The 20,635-nt window shown below is 47.5% G+C and overlaps 1 protein-coding gene across 1 annotated transcript in view; it reads left to right on the forward strand.

The window, feature by feature from the left end:
- Positions 1 to 20,635, forward strand: part of ARL13A (ARF like GTPase 13A) — a 224,333-nt gene that overhangs the window by 143,600 nt on the left and 60,098 nt on the right. Inside the window, exon 6 of the mRNA XM_073573174.1 lies at positions 9,219 to 9,403. Within this exon, the coding sequence (XP_073429275.1) occupies positions 9,219 to 9,403 (185 nt within the window). The remainder of the gene's footprint in view (positions 1 to 9,218; positions 9,404 to 20,635) is intronic.

Here is a 20,635-nt window from a genome sequence, read left to right on the forward strand (position 1 = left end):
ATGAAAGATGACTCTGATTGTCAATTGAAGCAATGGTCAATGGCTGTCATTTGTTGACTGGCTGCTGATTAGCTATTGTATCTGTCCGAGTATTGCAGTCCTAGTATTGTTCTACTATCCTTGGGAAACAAGGGCCATGATAATTGAACAATGTTTGGTAATATGTTGATGACCCATTGGTGCTCTGCAAATATGAAGGACAATCTATGCATGTTGTTTGAAGACTCCAGCAGTGAGGGGTGGCCTCCTACCTCCTTCCCCCAAGCCTGTGATGGAATGACTGAATGAGAAGTTGAGAACTATAAAAAGGAGGATCTGCCTGTGTTTAGAGAGACTCTACATTCCAGTAGCCATGGCATCATGGCTCCAACTGAAGAAATACGGAGCTGATTCATTGGCCTGACCATCACTGAACCCTCAAAGACTTTAGAGAATCCAGGTTGGGACAATCAAGTCACCTGGCCTTGTATGTCAATGGACTGTCATCTTCCTAAGCTTGTCGTTACCTACTCTATGTACGAGGGACAGGTGGGGTAGGTGGCCCTGGAAGAGACAGCTGCTCTTATCCCAGCGAGTCAGCGGAAGGGTGAGACTCTGCAATTTTGCACCATCTTGGATATTTGCTGGGACTGTTCTATGTATTATTATTTGCCTGTTTTGTGGCTCCATAAATTATTGCTACACTATTTTACCTTCACCCTGTGTTGTTTGAGTAGTGTTACAGCCATGGTAAAACGAGAGAGCGTTTGGTGGGATGATCCTTGGTCCATGCAGTTTTGTCTAGCGGACTAGGGCACCCGCTGACCCCCCTGTGTCTTCACAAGTTGTGATGTTCATAAATGATGAGATGGTGGACACAGTAGCACCACAATGAAAGCAAGTGATACTTTACGTAGCAAGGGCTAACCATTTTATAACTCCTCTGAAATTGTGTATAGGGCACTAGCTCTGAGCTTTCTGACCCCACTTGACCACTTTTGTTGACATCCCACAGTCTTGTTGTCATGATCCAGGACGGGGTTTCGCTTTGGCCCATCCTGATCAGACTGGGGGTTAATTGTTCCGCCTCTCTCTGGCAGAGGGCGGCTATTTAATGCTCACTGGACCTAGGTCCGGTGTCAGTTATACTCCTGCCCTCGACTGAGTTAGTTGACCTTGTGCGTACGTGTGCCTTGTGCCTGATATCTTGCTTGCTTGTTGGGTTTTAATCCGGTTCTGTCCCTGTTATGAGTTCTGCCTGCCCCTCTTGTACTGCGCTACCTCTCGTGTATGACTCTCTGCTTGTGACCCAACTTCTCTCTGCTCGTCCCCTTGGTACCACGTCGCCCTCTTGTGTTTGACCTTTGGCTTTGTCTGACTACCCGTCTGTTTGTCCCTCCTGTGCCTCGTTTGCCCGTACTGTTATGACCTCCATTTTGCCTGACTCTGAGTTGTATGGTGTCCTGTCATATCTGAAAGCAGGACACTAAGCCCCGCCCCCTTGCAGTCACCTGACCATAGGTCCTGTGCCAGCTTGCTAACTTCAGTGTCTGCAGGTCCTGTGCCTCTTTACTTTCTGGCGCTGACTGGACCCTGACACTAATAGTTTGAAGCACGCATTGTCACCTCTGCTGCCCTGCTCCACAGGTATCTTTTAGCACTGTTTCTGTACTCAGGACACGCGCACTGGCTCTGTGAGCGAGTGTAGTATGGTGTCTCTGACATTATAACTGACCTATACCATTTTTTTTTTTCTCTACTCCCATTCTCCTGTGTATGTGATGGATCCTATGCACGCCTTTTCTGAGCAGGTGAGACACCTGACTCAGATGTCCCAGAAACTCCTTGGAGAACGAGTCCTGGCTCAGTCTCAGCAGCGTATCGCTGACACTGTGCAGGGGGTATTCTCATTGGGGGCTTGGGATGTCACATTAGTTTCCCCTGAGTCTCCGGTTAGGTTACCAGATACCTTTTCTGGAGATAAAAGGAAATTCAGAGTTTTCAAGGAGGGCTGTAAGCTTTTTTTTTCATTGAGACCACACTCTTCTGGAGATGAAGGTCAGAGAGTGGGGGTCATTATGTCTCTGTTAAGGGGAGCCCCCCAAGCTTGGGCTTTCTTCCTTCCGACCACGGCCCCTGAGCGTATGAATGTGGATGCATTTTTTTGAAGCCCTGGGGCATATTTATGATGAGCCTGATCGAGTGCGTATGGCTGAGGACATGGTGATGAGTGTGTGCCAGGGGAAGCCCTCATCCGAGTGGTTTTGCTCAGAGTTCAAACGCTGGGCTGCTGAGGTCTGATGGAATGACGCCGCCCTCCGGGGTTTGTTCCGTAGAGGCCTGTCTGAACATCTGAAAGATGCCTTGGCTCTCCACCCTCCGCCAGATTCCCTGGAAGAGGCTATGACACAGGCCATCCGAATGGATCGCAGGCTACGGGCGAGGGGAGTGGTGCAAATTGAGAGACCATTATTCCCCCAAGGAAGGGGAGCCAGTCATACATTGGAAGTCATGGAGATGGGAACCATCGACCTCAAAGAAATTGAAAGGAGACAACGGCGCATGGGAAAATGCTGTTTTCACTGTGGCGATTCTGGACATTGGAAGAAGGATTGCCCCTCCGGTCCACTGACCAACAAGCGACTGAGCCCGGGTGATTGTCATGAAGGTCACCCAGGCTCTCTCAGGTACCCTTTTCTGCCTTCTCTAAAATGTTGTTGCAAGTGGAACTTTGTTGTGGGAGTGTCTCTACATCCACTTCTTCCTTCGTGGATTGCGGTTCATCATTGAACTTTATTGACTCGGACTTGGTGGCCAGGTGTAAGTTAGGGACAGTTAGGTTGGAGACTCCTATTCACATTGTTGCCATTGACAAAACACCACTGGTTAAGAATAATGTTCTGTTTCACACTGAAGAGTTTCTCCTTAAAGTGAGTTCCTTACACCAGGAACATATTTCATGTTTTGTTATGGACAATCTGATCATAAGAACATACCCCTAAAAATGATACTTTATTAGGTTAAAAATAACCAAAACAGACTTGGTTATGCACCAAAAACAAAAAGTGACAAAAATCAAAAACAAAAACAAACGTGTTCAAGCAAAACCCCAATAAGGGAATAACTAGGAGTCCCTATTAGATGCCCTGAGCTCACAACTGCCTGGCCGCGGAGGTTGGCACCCTAGGGGGGACGTTGTGGCGCCCCCGCTCAACGATGACTGTCCCTAGGGACCCTGATACACCCTGTAGCCACTAGGGTTACCCTCTACCCAGTCGTGTTTGGGGGAGAGGAGAAATGGAGGCACAGTTTGGTGTCTATGTGGTACAGATTCATAGACGATGTATTCATGATCTGGACAGGGTCGGAAGATCAGTTTACAGAATTTGTGGGAGAATTAAATCAGAATGATGTGGGTCTCAGATTTACCTCTGCGATCCACAAATCTGAGATACCATTTCTGGATATTAAGATCAGAAAAGATAAAATGGGAGGGGTGTCCACAAGTATCTATCGTAAGCCGACCAGCACGAACAGTCTTTTGCACTGGCAGAGCCACCATCCGGTTCCACTAAAGAGAGGTATTCCGAAGGGACACTTCCTTCGTTTGAGGAGGAATTGCTCCAGGAATGACCTCTTTCAGAGACAGGCAGGGGACATGTTTTGTCGCTTTCAGGAGAAGGGGTACCCTAGACACATTCTTAATACCGCATATGATTTTGCAAATAGGTCGAATAGACAGCAATTACTGCAAAAGCGTGTAGCGGAGGATTCGGAGGAACAAATAAGGATCATTGGGACATTTGATACCAGACACCAGGAGGTTAGAAGAGTTCTATCCAGACACTGGGATGTTCTTAGACTGGACCCTGACCTTAGGGATGTGCTGGGGGAGCGTCCCAACATAACCTTTAGGAAGGGCAAATCTATTAAGGATATGTTGGTACACAGCCAGTACAGGAGACCAGTCAATACTGGGACATGGCTGGATCGCAAACCCCGTGGTTTTTTTAAGTGTGGAGACTGTAGTTTTTGTAAATTCATGAGACCTGGGAAGTCCTTTTGTAGTTCGAGTACAGGGAAGATCTTTTACCAGAGGGATTTCTCGAACTAACCACAGGGGTTATCTATATGGCCACCTGTTCCTGCCCCAGAGACTACATAGGTAAAACTAAGAGGGAGTTCAGGAGGAGAGTGGGGGAACATATTGGTGATGTGAGGAACCAAAGGGAGACCCCGCTCGCGAAGCATATGAGGTTGTGCCATAAAGGTGATCTTGGTGATATCAAATTCAATATAATTGAGGTTGTAAATATAAACCCCAGAGGGGGCAATATAGACAAGATGATCCTGAGGAGAGAATGTGAGTGGATATTTATAATGGATTCCCTGGAACCAAAAGGGTTAAATGAGCAATTTTCCTTTGCCTGCTTCTTATGAGTGACGATTGATGGATGGGACCCCTTTTTGAGTCTATCGGCCATCCCCGGTTTTTCGTTTTGTTTCCTCATTAATTGAGGATTCCTATGTATTATCATGCAATATTTATGTATAGGATGTTCTCTTTACTGCCTGCCCCCCTTGATAACCTCTATTTACTGATCATACAATATAAATGAGAGATTTAAGATTTAATAACCCCCTATTTGTGTTAAAAAGAACCCATTAAAATCTAGCCATATAATATGGATAAGAGGGCGAGATCGATTGTTATATAGCACGTGAATGGTTAAAAATGGAGACATTGATCTCATATAGTGAGAAGAGGGGCGTCAGACATCTTTATGGAGTCCTGGGCATGCGCATTGTGCGCTGGAGGGACAGGAGGTGCTGCCTCTAATGACGCCGGTATGGCGATCACTATCTGCTCTCTGAGTCTGCGCAGTAGAGCGCTGGATGACGTGATTGGTGAGTACACATCTGATGACCACAAGATTAACAATAGTCCATGTGCCAAAATAGAAATACTTCCTTCACAACTTTACCCTGAAACCACCTGTTAATGTGGATTGAATGTGTTCTATTGTTTTTAACTATAAGGGATATAGGGCCCTCCTTAGAGCAGTATTTTATTGTCTAGTATGAGGGGTCCCTTTACGACTGGGTAGAGGGTAACCCTAGTGGCTACAGGGTGTATCAGGGTCCCTAGGGACAGTCATCGTTGAGCGGGGGCGCCACAACGTCCCCCCTAGGGTGCCAACCTCCGTGGCCAGGCAGTTGTGAGCTCAGGGCATCTAATAGGGACTCCTAGTTATTCCCTTATTGGGGTTTTGCTTGAACACGTTTGTTTTTGTTTTTGATTTTTGTCACTTTTTGTTATTGGTGCATAACCAAGTCTGTTTTGGTTATTTCTAACCTAATAAAGTATCATTTTTAGGGGTATGTTCTTATCATTTGATTCTAGACCCTTGAGTAATATTCAGAGATTGTTATGGACAACCTGCCTGCGGGACTGGTGCTAGGGTTCCCCTGGTTACAATTGCATAATCCTGTAATTAATTGGGAATATCGGGACATTGTTAAATGGGGTCCCTATTGTTCTGAAAAATGTATTTTTATGGTGTCTGTGTCATCCGTGGGTCTGGAAGGTATTCCGGAGTGCCTGAAAGACTATACGGACGTTTTCTCCGAAATGGAGGCTGAGGTTTTACCACATTTTTACCCATTTGATTGTGCCGTTGACCTGGTTCCAGGTGCCAAATTGCCCAAAGCCCGCTTGAATAACCTTTCGGGTCCAGAACGGGCCGCGATGAAAGAATATATTTCCGAGAGTCTCCGTAAGGGACACATTCGTCCTTCTGTTTCTCCCGTAGAGACGGGGTTCTTTTTTGTAAAGAAAAAAGACGGTGGTTAACGCCCATGCCTCGATTTTTGTGAGTTAAATAAGATAACTGTGAGGAATACGTATCCCCTTCCACTTATTCCTGATTTATACAATCAGTTGTCCGGAGCTAAGTGGTTTTCAAAGTTAGATCTACGGGGAGCGTATAACCTTATCCGAGTCCGGGACAGAGATGAGTGGAAAACCGCTTTTCTCACTACTGAAGGGTTGTTTGAAAACTTGGTCATGCCTTTCGGTCTGACCAATGCTCCAGCGGTTTTCAAAAATTTAATTAATCATGTGTTCTCTGATTTCATTGGACATTTTATGGTGGTATATTTGGATGACATATTGATCTACTCTCCTGATAAACAGGCTCACAATGACATGTTCGGGCAGTTCTCCAAAGGCTCCGGGAGAACTGTCTCTTCGCTAAATTAGAAAAATGCTTATTTTTTGTCCAGGAACTGTCTTTTCTGGGGTTCATTGTGTCTGCTGAGGGGTATTGCACGGATCCTAAGAAGGTGCAGGCCATTGTCGAGTGGGTTCAGCCTTGTGATTTGAAGGCTCTGCAGCGTTTCCTAGGATTTGCCAATTACTACCGTAAATTTATAAGGGGGTTCTCACAGGTGGTTAAACCCCTCACAGACATGACTGAAAAGGGAGCCGATATCAAGAATTGGTCAACCGCAGCGGTAGCAGCGTTTCAGTTTTTAAAAAAATGTTTCATATCTGCCCCGGTTCTGGGGGTGGGGGCGGTATTGTCCCAGGGACCCGCCACTTTGACCAATTTGAGACCTTGCGCCTTTTTTTCAAAGAAGTTCTCCCCTGCGGAGAGAAACTATAATGTGGGGAATCGAGAACTTCTGGCCGTAAAGTTGGCCTTTGAAGAATGGAGGCATTTTTTGGAGGGGGCTGTCCATCCTATAACAGTAATTACGGGCCACAAAACCCTAGCTTACATTGAGTCAGCTAAAAGGTTGACTCCCAGACAGGCTAGATGGTCACTTTTTTTTTCCCGGTTCAATTTCTCGATCACTTTTCGGCCAGGATCTAAAAATGTCAGAGCGGATGCCTTGTCACGCAGTCTAGATCCGGTGTCCCCCCCGGAACCTCCATCCTCCATTCTTCAACCTGGAGTGGTGTTGGCAGATATTTCTCATATGTTGGAACGGGAGATTCGGGCGGCTCAGTCTCTGGCACCTCTGACTAAGCCGGTGGATAAGCTTTTCGTGCCAGCTCAGTTCGCCTCAAGGTCCTCCGGGAGTTCCATGTCTCAGTTCTGGGTGGACATCCAGGGATCTCAGCTACCCGGAAGGCCACTGCTAGAGTATTCTGGTGGTCTGCTTTAGCCTCTGATGTTGGGGAATATGTGTCTGCTTGTGATGTTTGTGCCCGTGCAAAAACCCCCCATAATCGGCCGGCCGGGGAATTGGTACCACTGCCAATTCATGAGAGAGCATGGACTCATTTGTCCATGGATTTCATCACCAACCTTCTCCCCTCCAAGGGTAATACCGTCGTTTGGGTTGTGGTGGACAGGTTTAGTAAGCAGGCACATTTTGTACCTTTGGTAGCTCTATCTAATGCGGAAACGTTGTCCAGATTGTTCGTTGAGCATGTGGTGCGGTTGCATGGGGTACCCTTGAATGTGGTGTCTGATAGAGGAGTGCAATTTGTTTCCAGATTTTGGAGGGCTTTTTGCAAGAGGTTGGGTATTGGTCTGTCCTTTTTATCCGCTTATCATCCTGAGACTAATGGGCAGACTGAGCGGACCAATCAGTCTCTGGAGCAAATTTTGCGTTGCTTGGCCTCAGCCCGACAGGATGATTGGTGTTCTGTGTTACCGTTGGCCGGGTTTGCATTTAACAACCGCATTAACCAGTCTACGGGTACAGCTCCCTTTTTCTGTAATTATGGGTTTCATCCTCATTTTTGAGAATTTTCCCATTTGAATTCTGGGTGTCCTGGGGTGGATGAGACGATCCAGCGGTTGGGGGAGGTATGGCGGGAGGTCCAGAGTAACATTATGAAGGCCCAGGACAAATTTAAGTTTTTTGCGGACAAAAAACGATCCGCGGGACCGGTGTTTCAGATTGGGGATAAGGTATGGTTGTCCACCAAGAATATAAGGCTCAAGGTCCCCTCTGCGAAGCTTGGACCCAAGTTTATAGGTCCCTATGTAATTACCGAAGCAGTTAACCCGGTGGCTTTTCGTTTGCGGCTCCCACCATCTCTGCGGATCCCAAATATTTTCCATAAGGCCCTTTTGAAACCTGTGCGGTCTGGTGGGGAGGGATGATCAGCTTCCCCACCACCGGTTTTGGTAGACGGGCAGTCGGACTACGAGGTGGAATGAATCGTCGACTCTAGGTTGGTCCGTTGTGCCCTTCAATATCTGGTACATTGGAAAGGCTACGGTCCTGAAGAACGGTCGTGGGTTCCTGCTCGATCGGTCCATGCGGATCGGTTGGTCCGGGCCTTTCACGCCAAGTACCCTGAGAGACCTGGGGGTCCGGTGGTCCCCCATTGAGAGGAGGGTACTGTCATGATCCAGGACGGGGTTTCGCTTTGGCCCGTCCTGATCAGACAGGTGGTTAATTGTTCCGCCTCTCTCTGGCAGAGGGCGGCTATTTAATGCTCACTGGACCTAGGTCCGGTGTCAGTTATACTCCTGCCCTCGGCTGAGTTAGTTGACCTTGTGCGTACGTGTGCCTTGTGCCTGATATCTTGCCTGCTTGTTTGGTTTTGATCCGGTTCTGTCCCTGTTACGAGTTCTGCCTGCCCCTCTTGTACTGCGCTACCTCTCGTGTATGACTCTCTGCTTGTGACCCGACTTCTCTCTGCTTGTCCCCTTGGTACCACATCGCTCTCTTGTGTATGACCTTTGGCTTTGTCTGACTACCCGTCTGTTTGTCCCTCCTGTGCCTCGTTTGCCCGTACTGTCGTGACCTCCGTTTTGCCTGACTGAGTTGTTGTATGGTGTCCTGTCATATCTGAAAGCAGGATGCTAAGCCCCGCCCCCTTGCAGTCACCTGACCATAGGTCCTGTGCCAGCTTGCTAACTTCAGTGTCCGCAGATCCTGTGCCTCTTTACTTTCCGGCGCTGACTGGACCCTGACACTAATAGTTTGAAGCATGCATTGTCACCTCTGCTGCCCTGCTCCACAGGTATCTTTTAACACTGTTTCTGTACTCAGGACATGCGCACTGGCTCTGTGAGCGAGTGTAGTGCGGTGTCTTTGACACTTGTATTGTTTTATTGTAATTCATTATATTAAATTGGTAATCTTCAAAGGTTTCAGAATTCTTAGAATGGTGCATGCCATTTTTAATGTATGCAATTTAAAATGATAACTAAATGACATAAATAAGTAAAGGTTTGTTAAGCTTTTATGTCTATGTTTTCATCACGTAGGAACCGTGTTCAGGAAGTGCAGACTTTTATTCCAGTTATGACTGGCCCACCCTAAAAGGTCTACGTTGGGTCTTACGATTTGTGACCATCAACTACTCTACCCTCAGTGCTCGTATATCACAAGACAGTGTGGATCAGAAAGAAAATTGTCACCACAAAACTTCTGTGAGGCCACAGAATCACAGGTAAGCCATTATTTCATAGACCTTATTGAGGCGCTATAACCAGGATTAAATACACACATGTCACATGCACAAATGTGAACACGTCGATCAGATAATGCTCACACCACCCACTAACTGAGATACAACAAGAAAACAGAATAACAGATTTGCAAAAATACTTCGCAATAAAAAATGGCAGTAATCAGCAAGTGCTGGATAACAAATACAGGGTATTTAGTTGATACGTTTTTTTGCGCAAAAAAATGTACACCAAGCTGCTCCTCCACGTCAAGGTAACCCCTATCAAAGCAGTCCCTATCTAATGTATTAAAAACCTGAACATGTGAACAGTGTCTAATATGAACAGGATTCAGACAGGCCGCTCCCTAGTATGGGCTTGTGGTCTGAGACAGCTCTTATGTGCATGTCACACAAGAGAGGGGTGGGGTCTCCCAAACCATGCTAAGCAAGGAAAAAAAATGGTTCAAAAACACACATGTGACATGCACAAATGTGAACACATCGATCAGACAATGCTCACACCACCCACTAACTGAGATATAACAAGAAAACACAGAATAACAGATTTGCAAAAATACTCTGCACTAAAAAATGGCAGTAATCAGCAAGTGCTGGATAACAAATACAGGGTATTTAGTCAATACGTTTTTTTGTGCAAAAAAATGTACACCAAGCTGCTCCACCACGTCAAGGTAGCATGGTTTGGGAGACCCCACCCCTCTCTTGTGTGACGTGCATATAAGAGCTGTCTCAGACCACAAGCCCATACTAGGGAGCGGCCTGTCTGAATCCTGTTCATATTAGACACTGTTCACATGTTCAGGTTTTTAATACATTAGATAGGGACTGCTTCGATAGGGGTTACCTTGACGTGGTGGAGCAGCTTGGTGTACATTTTTTGTGCAAAAAAACGTATTGACTAAATACCCTGTATTTGTTATCCAGCACTTGCTGATTACTGCCATTTTTTAGTGCAGAGTATTTTTGCAAATCAGTTATTCTGTGTTTTCTTGTTGTATCTCAGTTAGTGGGTGGTGTGAGCATTGTCTGATCGACGTGTTCACATTTGTGCATGTCACATGTGTGTTTTTAATCTGTTTTTTTTCCATGCTTAGCATGGTTTGGGAGACCCCACCCCTCTCTTGTGTGACGTGCACATAAGAGCTGTCTCAGACCACAAGCCCATACTAGGGAGCGGCCTGTCTGAATCCTGTTCATATTAGACACTGTTCACATGTTCAGGTTTTTAATACATTAGATACGGAGTGCTTTGATAGGGGTTACCTTGACGTGGTGGAGCAGCTTGGTGAACATTTTTTTGCACAAAAAAAGTATCGACTAAATACCCTGTATTTGCTATCCAGCACTTGCTGATTACTGCTATTTTTTATTGCAGAGTATTTTTGCAAATCTGTTATTCTGTGTTTTCTTGTTGTATCTCTATAACCAGGATGTACAATCTGTGACAAGAGAAAACTTTTTATAAGATTGCCTTTTAAGGTAAAATTAAAGGTAAATGACACATATATCATCTACAGGGCAATCATGTTGTCACAGAGCCTGTGTGATCACCAGAGGGCGTTGCTGTGACTGACAGCTGGGGTGCAACTGTGATGGCCTGGACTGGAGATAGCTCGTTAATGACCATGGTTAGACAGTTCTAATTGGGCTCCCCTTTCTGCCCACCAAAAATGTTTAACAGAGTAGCTGGGGTCATAGCTCCCAACTTTTATAAATAGGGAGACGGACATGTATTGTAGTAGGTAAATAGTAATTATACCCCTATTGAAGCCCCTTTGTGTTCTCACACCTTTAATGGCCATTATAGAGTATGATGTCTCCACAGTGCCCCAAACACAGTATAAAACCACCACAGTATGATGCCTATAAAGTGTGCCACCATAGTTTCCCCATACACAGTATGAAGGCCTGTTAGTATGCTGTTTTCCATTCAGTATGATGCCCCCGCAGTGTCTCACTCAGTATCATGGCCCCCACAGTATGATGTCCCCATAGCCTTCACTCAATGTGATACACCCATAGCACCCTTAGTGATGCCCCACAAAGTCCCTCACTCAGTATAATTTATCCACAGCCCACCACACAGTATGATAGTCTGCACAGCTCCTCACTCAGTATGATTTCCTACTGTATGATGGCCACCAAATCCCCCATACATTATGATGGCCCGCACAGCCTCCCATCCAGTATGATAGTGTGGCGCCCCCATGAGTATGGTCGCCACAGTGGCATTGCCCTCCTCCAGGGAGGGTGATGTCAGGCTTGGAGGCAATGAAGGGTCTCTCTAACAGTTAACCATGTCATGCAACACAGTTCCCACTCCAGGCTAGCAGAGGGAGCTCTGAACCAGAATTGGGGGAGGAGTGCTCTCTGAGGGCCAGGAAGGGAAATGGGGAGTTAGTGTGAGGAGGGCAGAGAGTCTAGACGTGTGGAGAGAAGCTGGAGGTTGAGCTGCATATAGAGAGCTCCCTCCCGGTGATAGCGCATGATCTGGAGCCTGGTCTCCATGGTTGTATGGATACTGAAGGTCCTGCAACAGAAACCACAGGAATAGGAAGCTGTAAATGCTCTATTCCCAACTAAGACTCGGAGGCACAACAGCGACGGGTGAGCCAAGAGAGATAGAGGGCTACAGCTGTCTGCCATACGAGGTAGTTCTAAGAGAAGATAAGAAGGAGGAACTTCAGTGTAACACAGTACTGGATGTACTTTGAGCCAACGCTAAGAAGGAGACTACACAACCCATCTGATAGAGAGATCCCTGATTTGCTTCCAGGCTAGCCTGCTCCTGTGCCATCTGTAACCAGGACCCTGGACTGCGTTTGCCAAGTAAAGGTAAAGAAACTGCACCCTGTTGTGTCCTTGCCTCCTTCCTGCAACATCCTCAGCACTTCTACATCTCTGTGCGAAACACTGCACCCTCTTCCCCAACACCTATCTACACTGCCCTGGGACCAACAGCCCTGCCTGTGGAGGGCTACACTATCATTGCTGCACTACACCATCTGTCCCAGAGGATCTGTCTGCAGCGTCGGCTTAACACCTTCATTGCCGAACACCACAGGTGGCGTCACGAATCACTTATAAACTTTATTCCCAACTCAACACCTTTTACAGGGCCACGGACCAGGTCACCGCTGCTGTGACAATCCCCTCTGAGAGACCGGCCCGGTACCGAGTACCCCACAGCCCTGGGAGGGCGACCCATTTTGGCGTCACGAAAAGGATTACGGAGTCCGGTGTCCCCGGGTCCTGTGTGCCAGAGACTGTGTTTGGTGCTATAGACTGTGTGCGAAATTGGCGCCATTGCCGCCATTGTCCCGCTGATTGGCGCACGCGGGAAGAAAAGGGGGCAGGCCTTCGTGGGCGGAGCCAGCTGAGAAGCGCAAAAGGAGAAGAGCTCGCGTGAAGTGAAAAGCTGAGGCCTGCAGTTCCGGCGTCCCCGGATCCAGCCGAGGAGCGACATTCGGTAAGCCAGCGCAACCCCGCGGCCTGGCCCACGGTAACTAGGGGGAGAGAAAATGTCTGAGGACAACGCGAATGCAGCGGCGGATGCCCCCGCAGTCCCCACAGCGCTGCTGAATCTAGCAGCCAGTGTTGCTTCCAGGGCACCGCAAGAAACAGCGCCCACCACAGTGGTCCCCATAATGCCGCTGTCTTTGCCTTACATACCGGGAGCAGCCTGGCTACCGCAGTATTCAGGGGAGTCACATACCCTGAGTGAATTTAAAGAGAGACTGTGCAGTTTGTTTGAGGTGTATCCTCTATCTGAAAGCCAGAAGGTGAACATCCTGATTGGGCAGCTAACAGGTGCAGCGCAGAGAGAAGTAAAAGCCTGGCAGGACACTAACAAAGAGACTGTTATAAAGATTTTGGCCAAGCTGCACATCATAGCCCTACAGAACCCTGATCTAGACTTTGCTGATTTCAAGAACAGGGCTATCCGGGTGCTGCAGGAACCAACTGTTAGCCGTCCAGCGCCCCCTAGGCGCCCAGGGATCACCTACCACCAAGAAGCAACATCTTTCCCTTCCATCCCTGTGGAGGCTGATGCACAGACTCTGGATAAAGATCCAACTGAAGAACTGCGTCTTCAGGTCCAGGAGTTGACCAAAGGTATGGCTGCACTTACTAAAACCGTGCAGTCCCTGCAGGTGTCCTCCAAGCAGAAAATCCAGCTTGCTTCCAGTCCAGAGGATGTCCCGTGACTTCGGAAGAGGAGAACCCCGCCACTCCGAGGGAGGAACAACGATCACTATGACCAGGACAGACGTCCCATCTGTCGTCACTGCCACAAAGCAGGCCATCTTGCAAGATTCTGTTATTTAAACGAGCAACCGCTCGGCAGAGGGCCAACCTCCAGGAGTAGGACCACAAGGCCCAAGGAACTGGCGAGCCAAGTATGTTGGAGGGAGACCGGTTCTTCCAGTGGTGATTGATGGCATCCCTATTAACGCTTTGCTGGACACTGGCTCCCAGGTGACCACTATGCCCTATATCATCTACAAGCGGTATTGGGCTGACTCTGAACTCACCCGTGGCCCAACTGATGAACTAACAGTAGTTGCCAGTAATGGTCAGTCTTTACCACAAGTGGGATGTAAAGAAATTACTGTTAAAGTGGGGAGGGTGGAGTTAAGATCTCAAGGTCTGATAGTTGTGGATATTGATCGACGAGAATGTTATCCCATGATGACTCTTGGTACAAATGTAATTGAAAATTGTCTTTCCGAGGTTATTGTCTTGTTGCAACAGGTGGCTGAGACTGATGGTTCCAGTGACCAACGAGTCCTGCAGAAGGAGATCAAGTCCCTGATGCAAAGACAACAGGTAGAACTCTCTTGCGGAGCATTTGGCAGAGTCAGAGTGAGTGATGCTTTCCACATTGCAATACCCCCCATGTGTGAAATGTTGATTTGATGTCGGGCAGCCATAGGCCTCAGAGGAAAAGATTACCAGGCAACGGTAGAACCAGTGTACTCTGATAGCAGGCCCACTGTTCTGACGGCCAGAGGGGTAGTTGATGTTCGCAAAGGGAGGGTACCTGTACGCCTCTTGAATTGTAGGGAAGATGAGGCCACAATACCTCGGTATGCCACAGTTGCTAAGCTGCTCACTGTCAGTAATAATGCAATGCAGGCAGCAGAGCCCTTGGTCTCATCCGACCAGGTGGGGGACAATGGCTCTGTAAAGCAGCGGGAGGAGTGGTGTCAGCAACTGCAGGTGGGAAGTGACTCCACCCCTTCATACCAAAAGAATGGGGTTTACAGAGTGACCCAGGAGTATGAGCCGGTATTCAGCAAACACCCTCTAGATTTTGGGAAGGCAAAAGGGGTTCAATATCGTATCCCCACTGGAGATCATCCACCCATAAAAGAAAGGTACCGGCCTATACCCCCAACACAATACCATTGTGCCAAAGGTATGTTGAGAGAGATGAAGGAAGCAGGGATTATCAGAGACAGTTGTAGCCCCTGGGCAGCTCCAATAGTTTTTGTAAAGAAAAAGGATGGTACCATGCGAATGTGTGTTGATTACAGGAAAATTAACAGCATTACACATTAGGATGCCTACCCATTACCCAGAATTGAGGAATCATTAGCTGCACTTAAAACTGCTAACTATTTTTCCACCTTAGATCTCACTAGTGGGTATTGGCAGGTTCCCGTGGCAGAGGCAGACAAGGAGAAAACAGCATTTATCACCCCAATGGGTCTCTGTGAGTTCAACTATATGCCATTCGGGCTTTGCACCGCCCCAGGAACATTTCAACGGCTGATGGGGTGCTGCCTGGGACACAAGAACTTTGAGACGGTCCTGTTGTACCTTGATGATGTCATTGTTTTCTCCAAGACTTATGAAGACCATCTGAAGCACCTGGCTGAGGTGTTTGAAGCCTTGTCCAACTTTGACCTGAAGGTGAAACCTTCCAAATGCCACTTCCTGAAGCCCAAGGTTCAGTACCTCGGTCATGTAGTGAGCGCAGAGGGTGTTGCGCAAGATCCTGACAAAGTCACGGTCATCCAGGACTGGCCGAAGCCCAGCAACCTCCATGAGGCACGCCAATTCCTCGGGTTGGTAGGTTCATCAAGGGCTTCACTGAAATAGCCACTCCTATGCAAAATCTTCTGGTGGGGCAGTCCAAGAAAGCCAAACAGAAAAGTTCCACATTTGAATGGACTGAGGAGTTGGAGAAGTCCTTCACCCAACTGAAGATGGCTCTCACAGGAGATGAAGTTCTGGCCTACCCAGATTATGACCAACCCTTTGTGTTGTATACTGATGCCAGCAACGTGGGACTTGGAGCAGTACTGTCACAGGTACAGAATGGCAAAGAAAGAGTGATCTCCTACACCAGCAGGAAGCTTCGTCCCACTGAAAGGAACTCTGACAACTACAGTTCCTTCAAGCTGGAGTTCCTCGCCATAGTCTGGGCTGTGACTGAAAGATTCAAGCATTACCTAGCTTCAGCCAAGTTTACCATCTTCACGGACAACAACCCGTTGACTCACTTGGAAACTGCCAAGCTAGGTGCACTTGAGCAGCGATGGATGGCTCGGCTATCTAACGATGAATTCACCATCAAGTACCGAGCAGGGCACAAGAATGCCAATGCTGATGCGCTGTCCAGGATGCCTAATCTGCCAGATGCAGGAGAAGACCCTGAGGCACTCGAAGAAGTAGAGTTACCTCCCTTCCACCGGCCAATTGCAGCCCAACGTGCCCAGGGAGTCAGAAACAGACGGTCTATCCTGAAAGAGGCTACCCTAAATCAATTGCCTCACCATGACTGGGCAGAAACCCAGGATAGCGACCCTGCAGTCCGCCTGATGAAGGAGCTACTGTCACAAACTGATTCACGCCCGGATTCAGATGCTCCTGAAGAAACCCAGCAGTTGTGGAAGGAAAGAGGCAGTCTGTTCATCTATGAAGGAAAGCTGTGTCGAAGGAGTATCAATGCCCGCGCTCATGAGTTGGTCTGGCAGGTGTTAGTCCCAAAGAGAGAGGCATCAATGGTCCTGGAAGCATACCACAATGGAGCTGGACACTTCGGATGGAAGAAGTTGGAGGCCTTGCTCCGAGAGAGATTCTACTGGGCTGGTATGAGGAAAGCCATTGAAAATTGGTGCCGAGAGTGTGGACAATGCAACCTGCGCAGAAAGGACCGTAACAGCCAGCGAGCTCCTTTGCAGCCAATAATAACCAAACAGCCACTCGAGTTGGTCGCCCTGGACCATGTGAAGTTGGTCCCAAGCCGTTCAGGCTACATTTATGCTCTTAACATCGTTGACCACTACTGAAGATTCTTGGTAGTTGTGCCTGTCAAGGATCAAACAGCCAGGACAACAGCCAGAGCATTCCAATAGCACTTTTTTAGACCACACGGATACCCTGAGCGAGTGCTTACAGATCAAGGTCCAGCCTTTGAGGCGGAAGTGTTCCAGGAATTCTGTAACTTGTACGGTTGCAAGAAGATCAGGACAACACCGTACCATTCACAGACCCATGGCATGTGTGAAAAGATGAACCAGGTAGTGATTGACCTACTGAAGACCTTGCCTTTGGACGAAAAGAATCTGTGGCCAGAAAAGTTGCCAGATCTTGTAGACCTCTATAACCACATTCCTGTGAATTCCACCAACTGCACTCCAGCATACCTAATGAGAGCGAGGCCTGGTAAACTGCCTATTGATTTGGATATGGGAGTCCTGACACCTGAAGTGACATCACCAGATGCTGACTGGGATACAGAGAGGCAGCAACAGTACAGAAAAGTACAAGAGTGTGTGGAAAAGAGTCTAGCTCAGGCAAGACAAAAACAAGAGAGGAACTACAATCAGCATGCACCTGCAGTCCCCTTGTCACCAGGAGAACAAGTCCTCAAGAGGAAAACAAGACTGCATAAGCTGGATGACCAATGGGAAGCTGAACCCTACACCATTCTACCCTCAAATTTTGACAATACCAAGGTGTGCCTTATTAGTAAAGATGGAGGAGAAACCTCAGCAGCAGTATCAAGGGATCATTTGAAATTATGCCCTGACCAGTTAAGAGAAAGAATGGAAGAACAAAATAACATCCAACCTATAGAAGAAGAAAAGGTCAGCACTATACTTGGAGAATTCCCTGCCAATTGGACTAAAGTAAATGATGCCATAGTGGTGCCAGTGTTGACGTTACCCCAACTGGTAGTACAAGAAGAAGTGACTCATGAGAACTCTGAAAATCAGGAAGTTCAGGTAGCAGATGCCATATCAGCAGTGGAGCCAGAGAACCCTCGCCCTGCCAGTGGTGAATCTGTCATACCCATGGTGAGACTAAGAGTCTGTAGGAGAATACTACCCAGTTTACCCACACCAGAGTTATGCAGGTCTACCCATACTACACAAGGCATACCGCTCATCAGATATCGTGTATAGATAAATTTATGTGAATGTTGAAATTGTGTATATATGTAACTGTTCTCAAGCTTTGTGCCTACAGAGACTCTGTAAGAAGCCTTTTTGAAGTTCTTGTTTCATGTTTTGATGGACATTGGACCACAGGACTTGTGTGATCAAAACCAACTTGTACATAGTTCACCAGTCACCCAGGAATAGACCATGGACGTTGATGCATGGACTTATCGTCACAGGACTATTTTTGAAGCCTTTGGTTTTTGTAAATTTTTCATTTTTCATAAATCTTGTAATCTTCATATTGTTTACAAGTTTATATGTTTTTCATGTTTTTCTTTTATCAGTCCAGGAGTACTGACTTGCACTAGGGGGGAATGTGGTGCCCCCAGGAGTATGGTCGCCGCAGTGGCATTGCCTTCCCCCAGGTAGGGTGATGTCAGACTTGGAGGCAATGAACAGTCTCTCTAACAGTTAACCATGTCATGCAACACACTTCCCACTCCAGGCCAGCAGAGGGAGCTCTGAACCAGAATTGGAGGAGGAGTGCTCTCTGAGGGCCAGGAAGGGAAATAGGGAGTTAGTGTGAGGAGGGCAGAGAGTGTAGACATGTGGAGAGAAGCTGGAGGTTGAGCTGCATATAGAGAGCTCCCTCCCGGTAATAGCGCATGATCTGGAGCCTGGTCTCCACGGTTGTATGGATACTGAAGGTCCTGCAACAGAAACTAGAGGAATAGGAAGCTGTAAATGCTCTATTCCCAACTAAGACTCGGAGGCACAACAGCGATGGGTGAGCCAAGAGAGATAGAGGGCTTTAGCTGTCTGCCATACGAGGTAGTTCTAAGAGAAGATAAGAAGGAGGAACTTCAGTATAAGGCCTGTTTCACACTTGCTTTTTTTTGCAGCGCGTTTTTCCCGCAAAAAAACGCATTGAAAAACGCATACAAAAGCATACAACTGCTGCGTTTTTTTCAAGCATTTTTATGAACATGCATGAAAAAAACGCAGCGTTTTTATGCGTTTGTATGCGTTTTTAGTGCGTTTTTACCGCGTTTGCGTTTTTTTCCAACATTAGGTGGCCCCTCACACTAACCCAAACCATGACTTTACTAACCCTAACCCTGACCCTAACCCTAACCCTGACCCTAACCCTAACCCTAACCCTAACCCTTAACCAAACCATACTTAACCCTAACCCTGACCCTAACCCTTAACCAAACCATACTTAACCCTAACCCAAACCCTAACTAACCTTAACCCTAACCCTAACCCTGACCCTAACCCTAACACTAACCCTAACCCTGACCCTAACCCTTAACCAAACCATACTTAACCCTAACCCTGACCCTAACCCTGACCCTAACCCTTAACCAAACCATACTTAACCCTAACCCTGACCCTAACCCTGACCCTAACCCTAACCCTAACCCTAACCCTGACCCTAACCCTAACCCTAACCCTGACCCTAACCCTAACCCTGACCCTAACCCTTAACCAAACCATACTTAACCCTAACCCTGACCCTAACCCTGACCCTAACCCTAACCCTAACCCTGACCCTAACCCTTAACCAAACCATACTTAACCCTAACCCTGACCCTAACCCTGACCCTAACCCTAACCCTAACCCTAACCCTGACCCTAACCCTTAACCAAACCATACTTAACCCTAACCCTAACCCTAACCCTGACCCTATCCCTAACCCTAACCCTAACCCTAACCCTAACCCTTAACCAAACCATACTTAACCCTAACCCTGACCCTAACCCTGACCCTAACCCTAACCCTAACCCTAACCCTAACCCTGACCCTAACCCTTAACCAAACCATACTTAACCCTAACCCTGACCCTAACCCTAACCCTAACCCTAACCCTGACCCTAACCCTTAACCAAACCATACTTAACCCTAACCCTGACCCTAACCCTAACCCTAACCCTGACCCTAAACCCCCTTAACTAACCCTAACTTTACCCAAACCCCTAAATTCCATTGTCTAAACTAATGGTAAAAAAAAAAACGCATGTGCAAAAAAACGCATACATAAGCATGCCAATGCGCACATATGCTCACCATAGACTTATAATGGGTGTCTTGCTGTAAAAAAACGCATTGCGCGCGCATGCGTTTTTTTGAGGCAAATCGGACGCACAAAAAATGCAACAAGTTGCATTTTGTGCGCCCGAGCGCATACTGCAAAAAAACGCATGCGCGGTAAAACGCGTACAAACGCATGTGTAAGCGCACATAAGCGCATCCCATGCAAAGTATAGGAAAAAAAAACGCATGCGCTATTTAGCGCTAAATTACCGCGAAAAAAAACGCAAATGTGAAACCAGCCTAACACAGTATTGGATGTATGTGGCGCCCCTGAGGCTTCAGTCATCACAGAGGTACTGCACCTTCTCCTAAGGTGTGGTACCCCACCATCCAGCTAGGGTGGAAACTCCCTTTCGTATTCCAACACCTGCACCCCACACACAGGATAGTTCAGCAGGGACCCATCCATGCTTTATGCTGGAAAGGTCATAGGGTGCCTTTTGTGGTCCCTGATAGAAACCTGCAGCCTGGGGAGTATGTGACCATCACTCGCCATGAGGGGTTCAGGGGATGGTACGCCCTGAATGTACGCTGTATCCCTGCAGAATTTATTGAGCGGTACCTGCCAAGGAGACCTGTTAATGCTCCTCCACCTACAGTTACCACCCAAGCTGCTCAGGTGCCTAGGAATCCAACCCTTACCACGTCAATTCCAACCCGGCAGCCTAAAAAGAAGATCTCTGGCTTGACACCGTGGGAAGAGGACTACCTAAA

This window comes from Dendrobates tinctorius, unplaced genomic scaffold (assembly GCF_039654945.1).
Source record: "Dendrobates tinctorius isolate UK_male_01 unplaced genomic scaffold, ASM3965494v1 ptg000034l, whole genome shotgun sequence".
Lineage (NCBI taxonomy): Eukaryota > Metazoa > Chordata > Amphibia > Anura > Dendrobatidae > Dendrobates > Dendrobates tinctorius.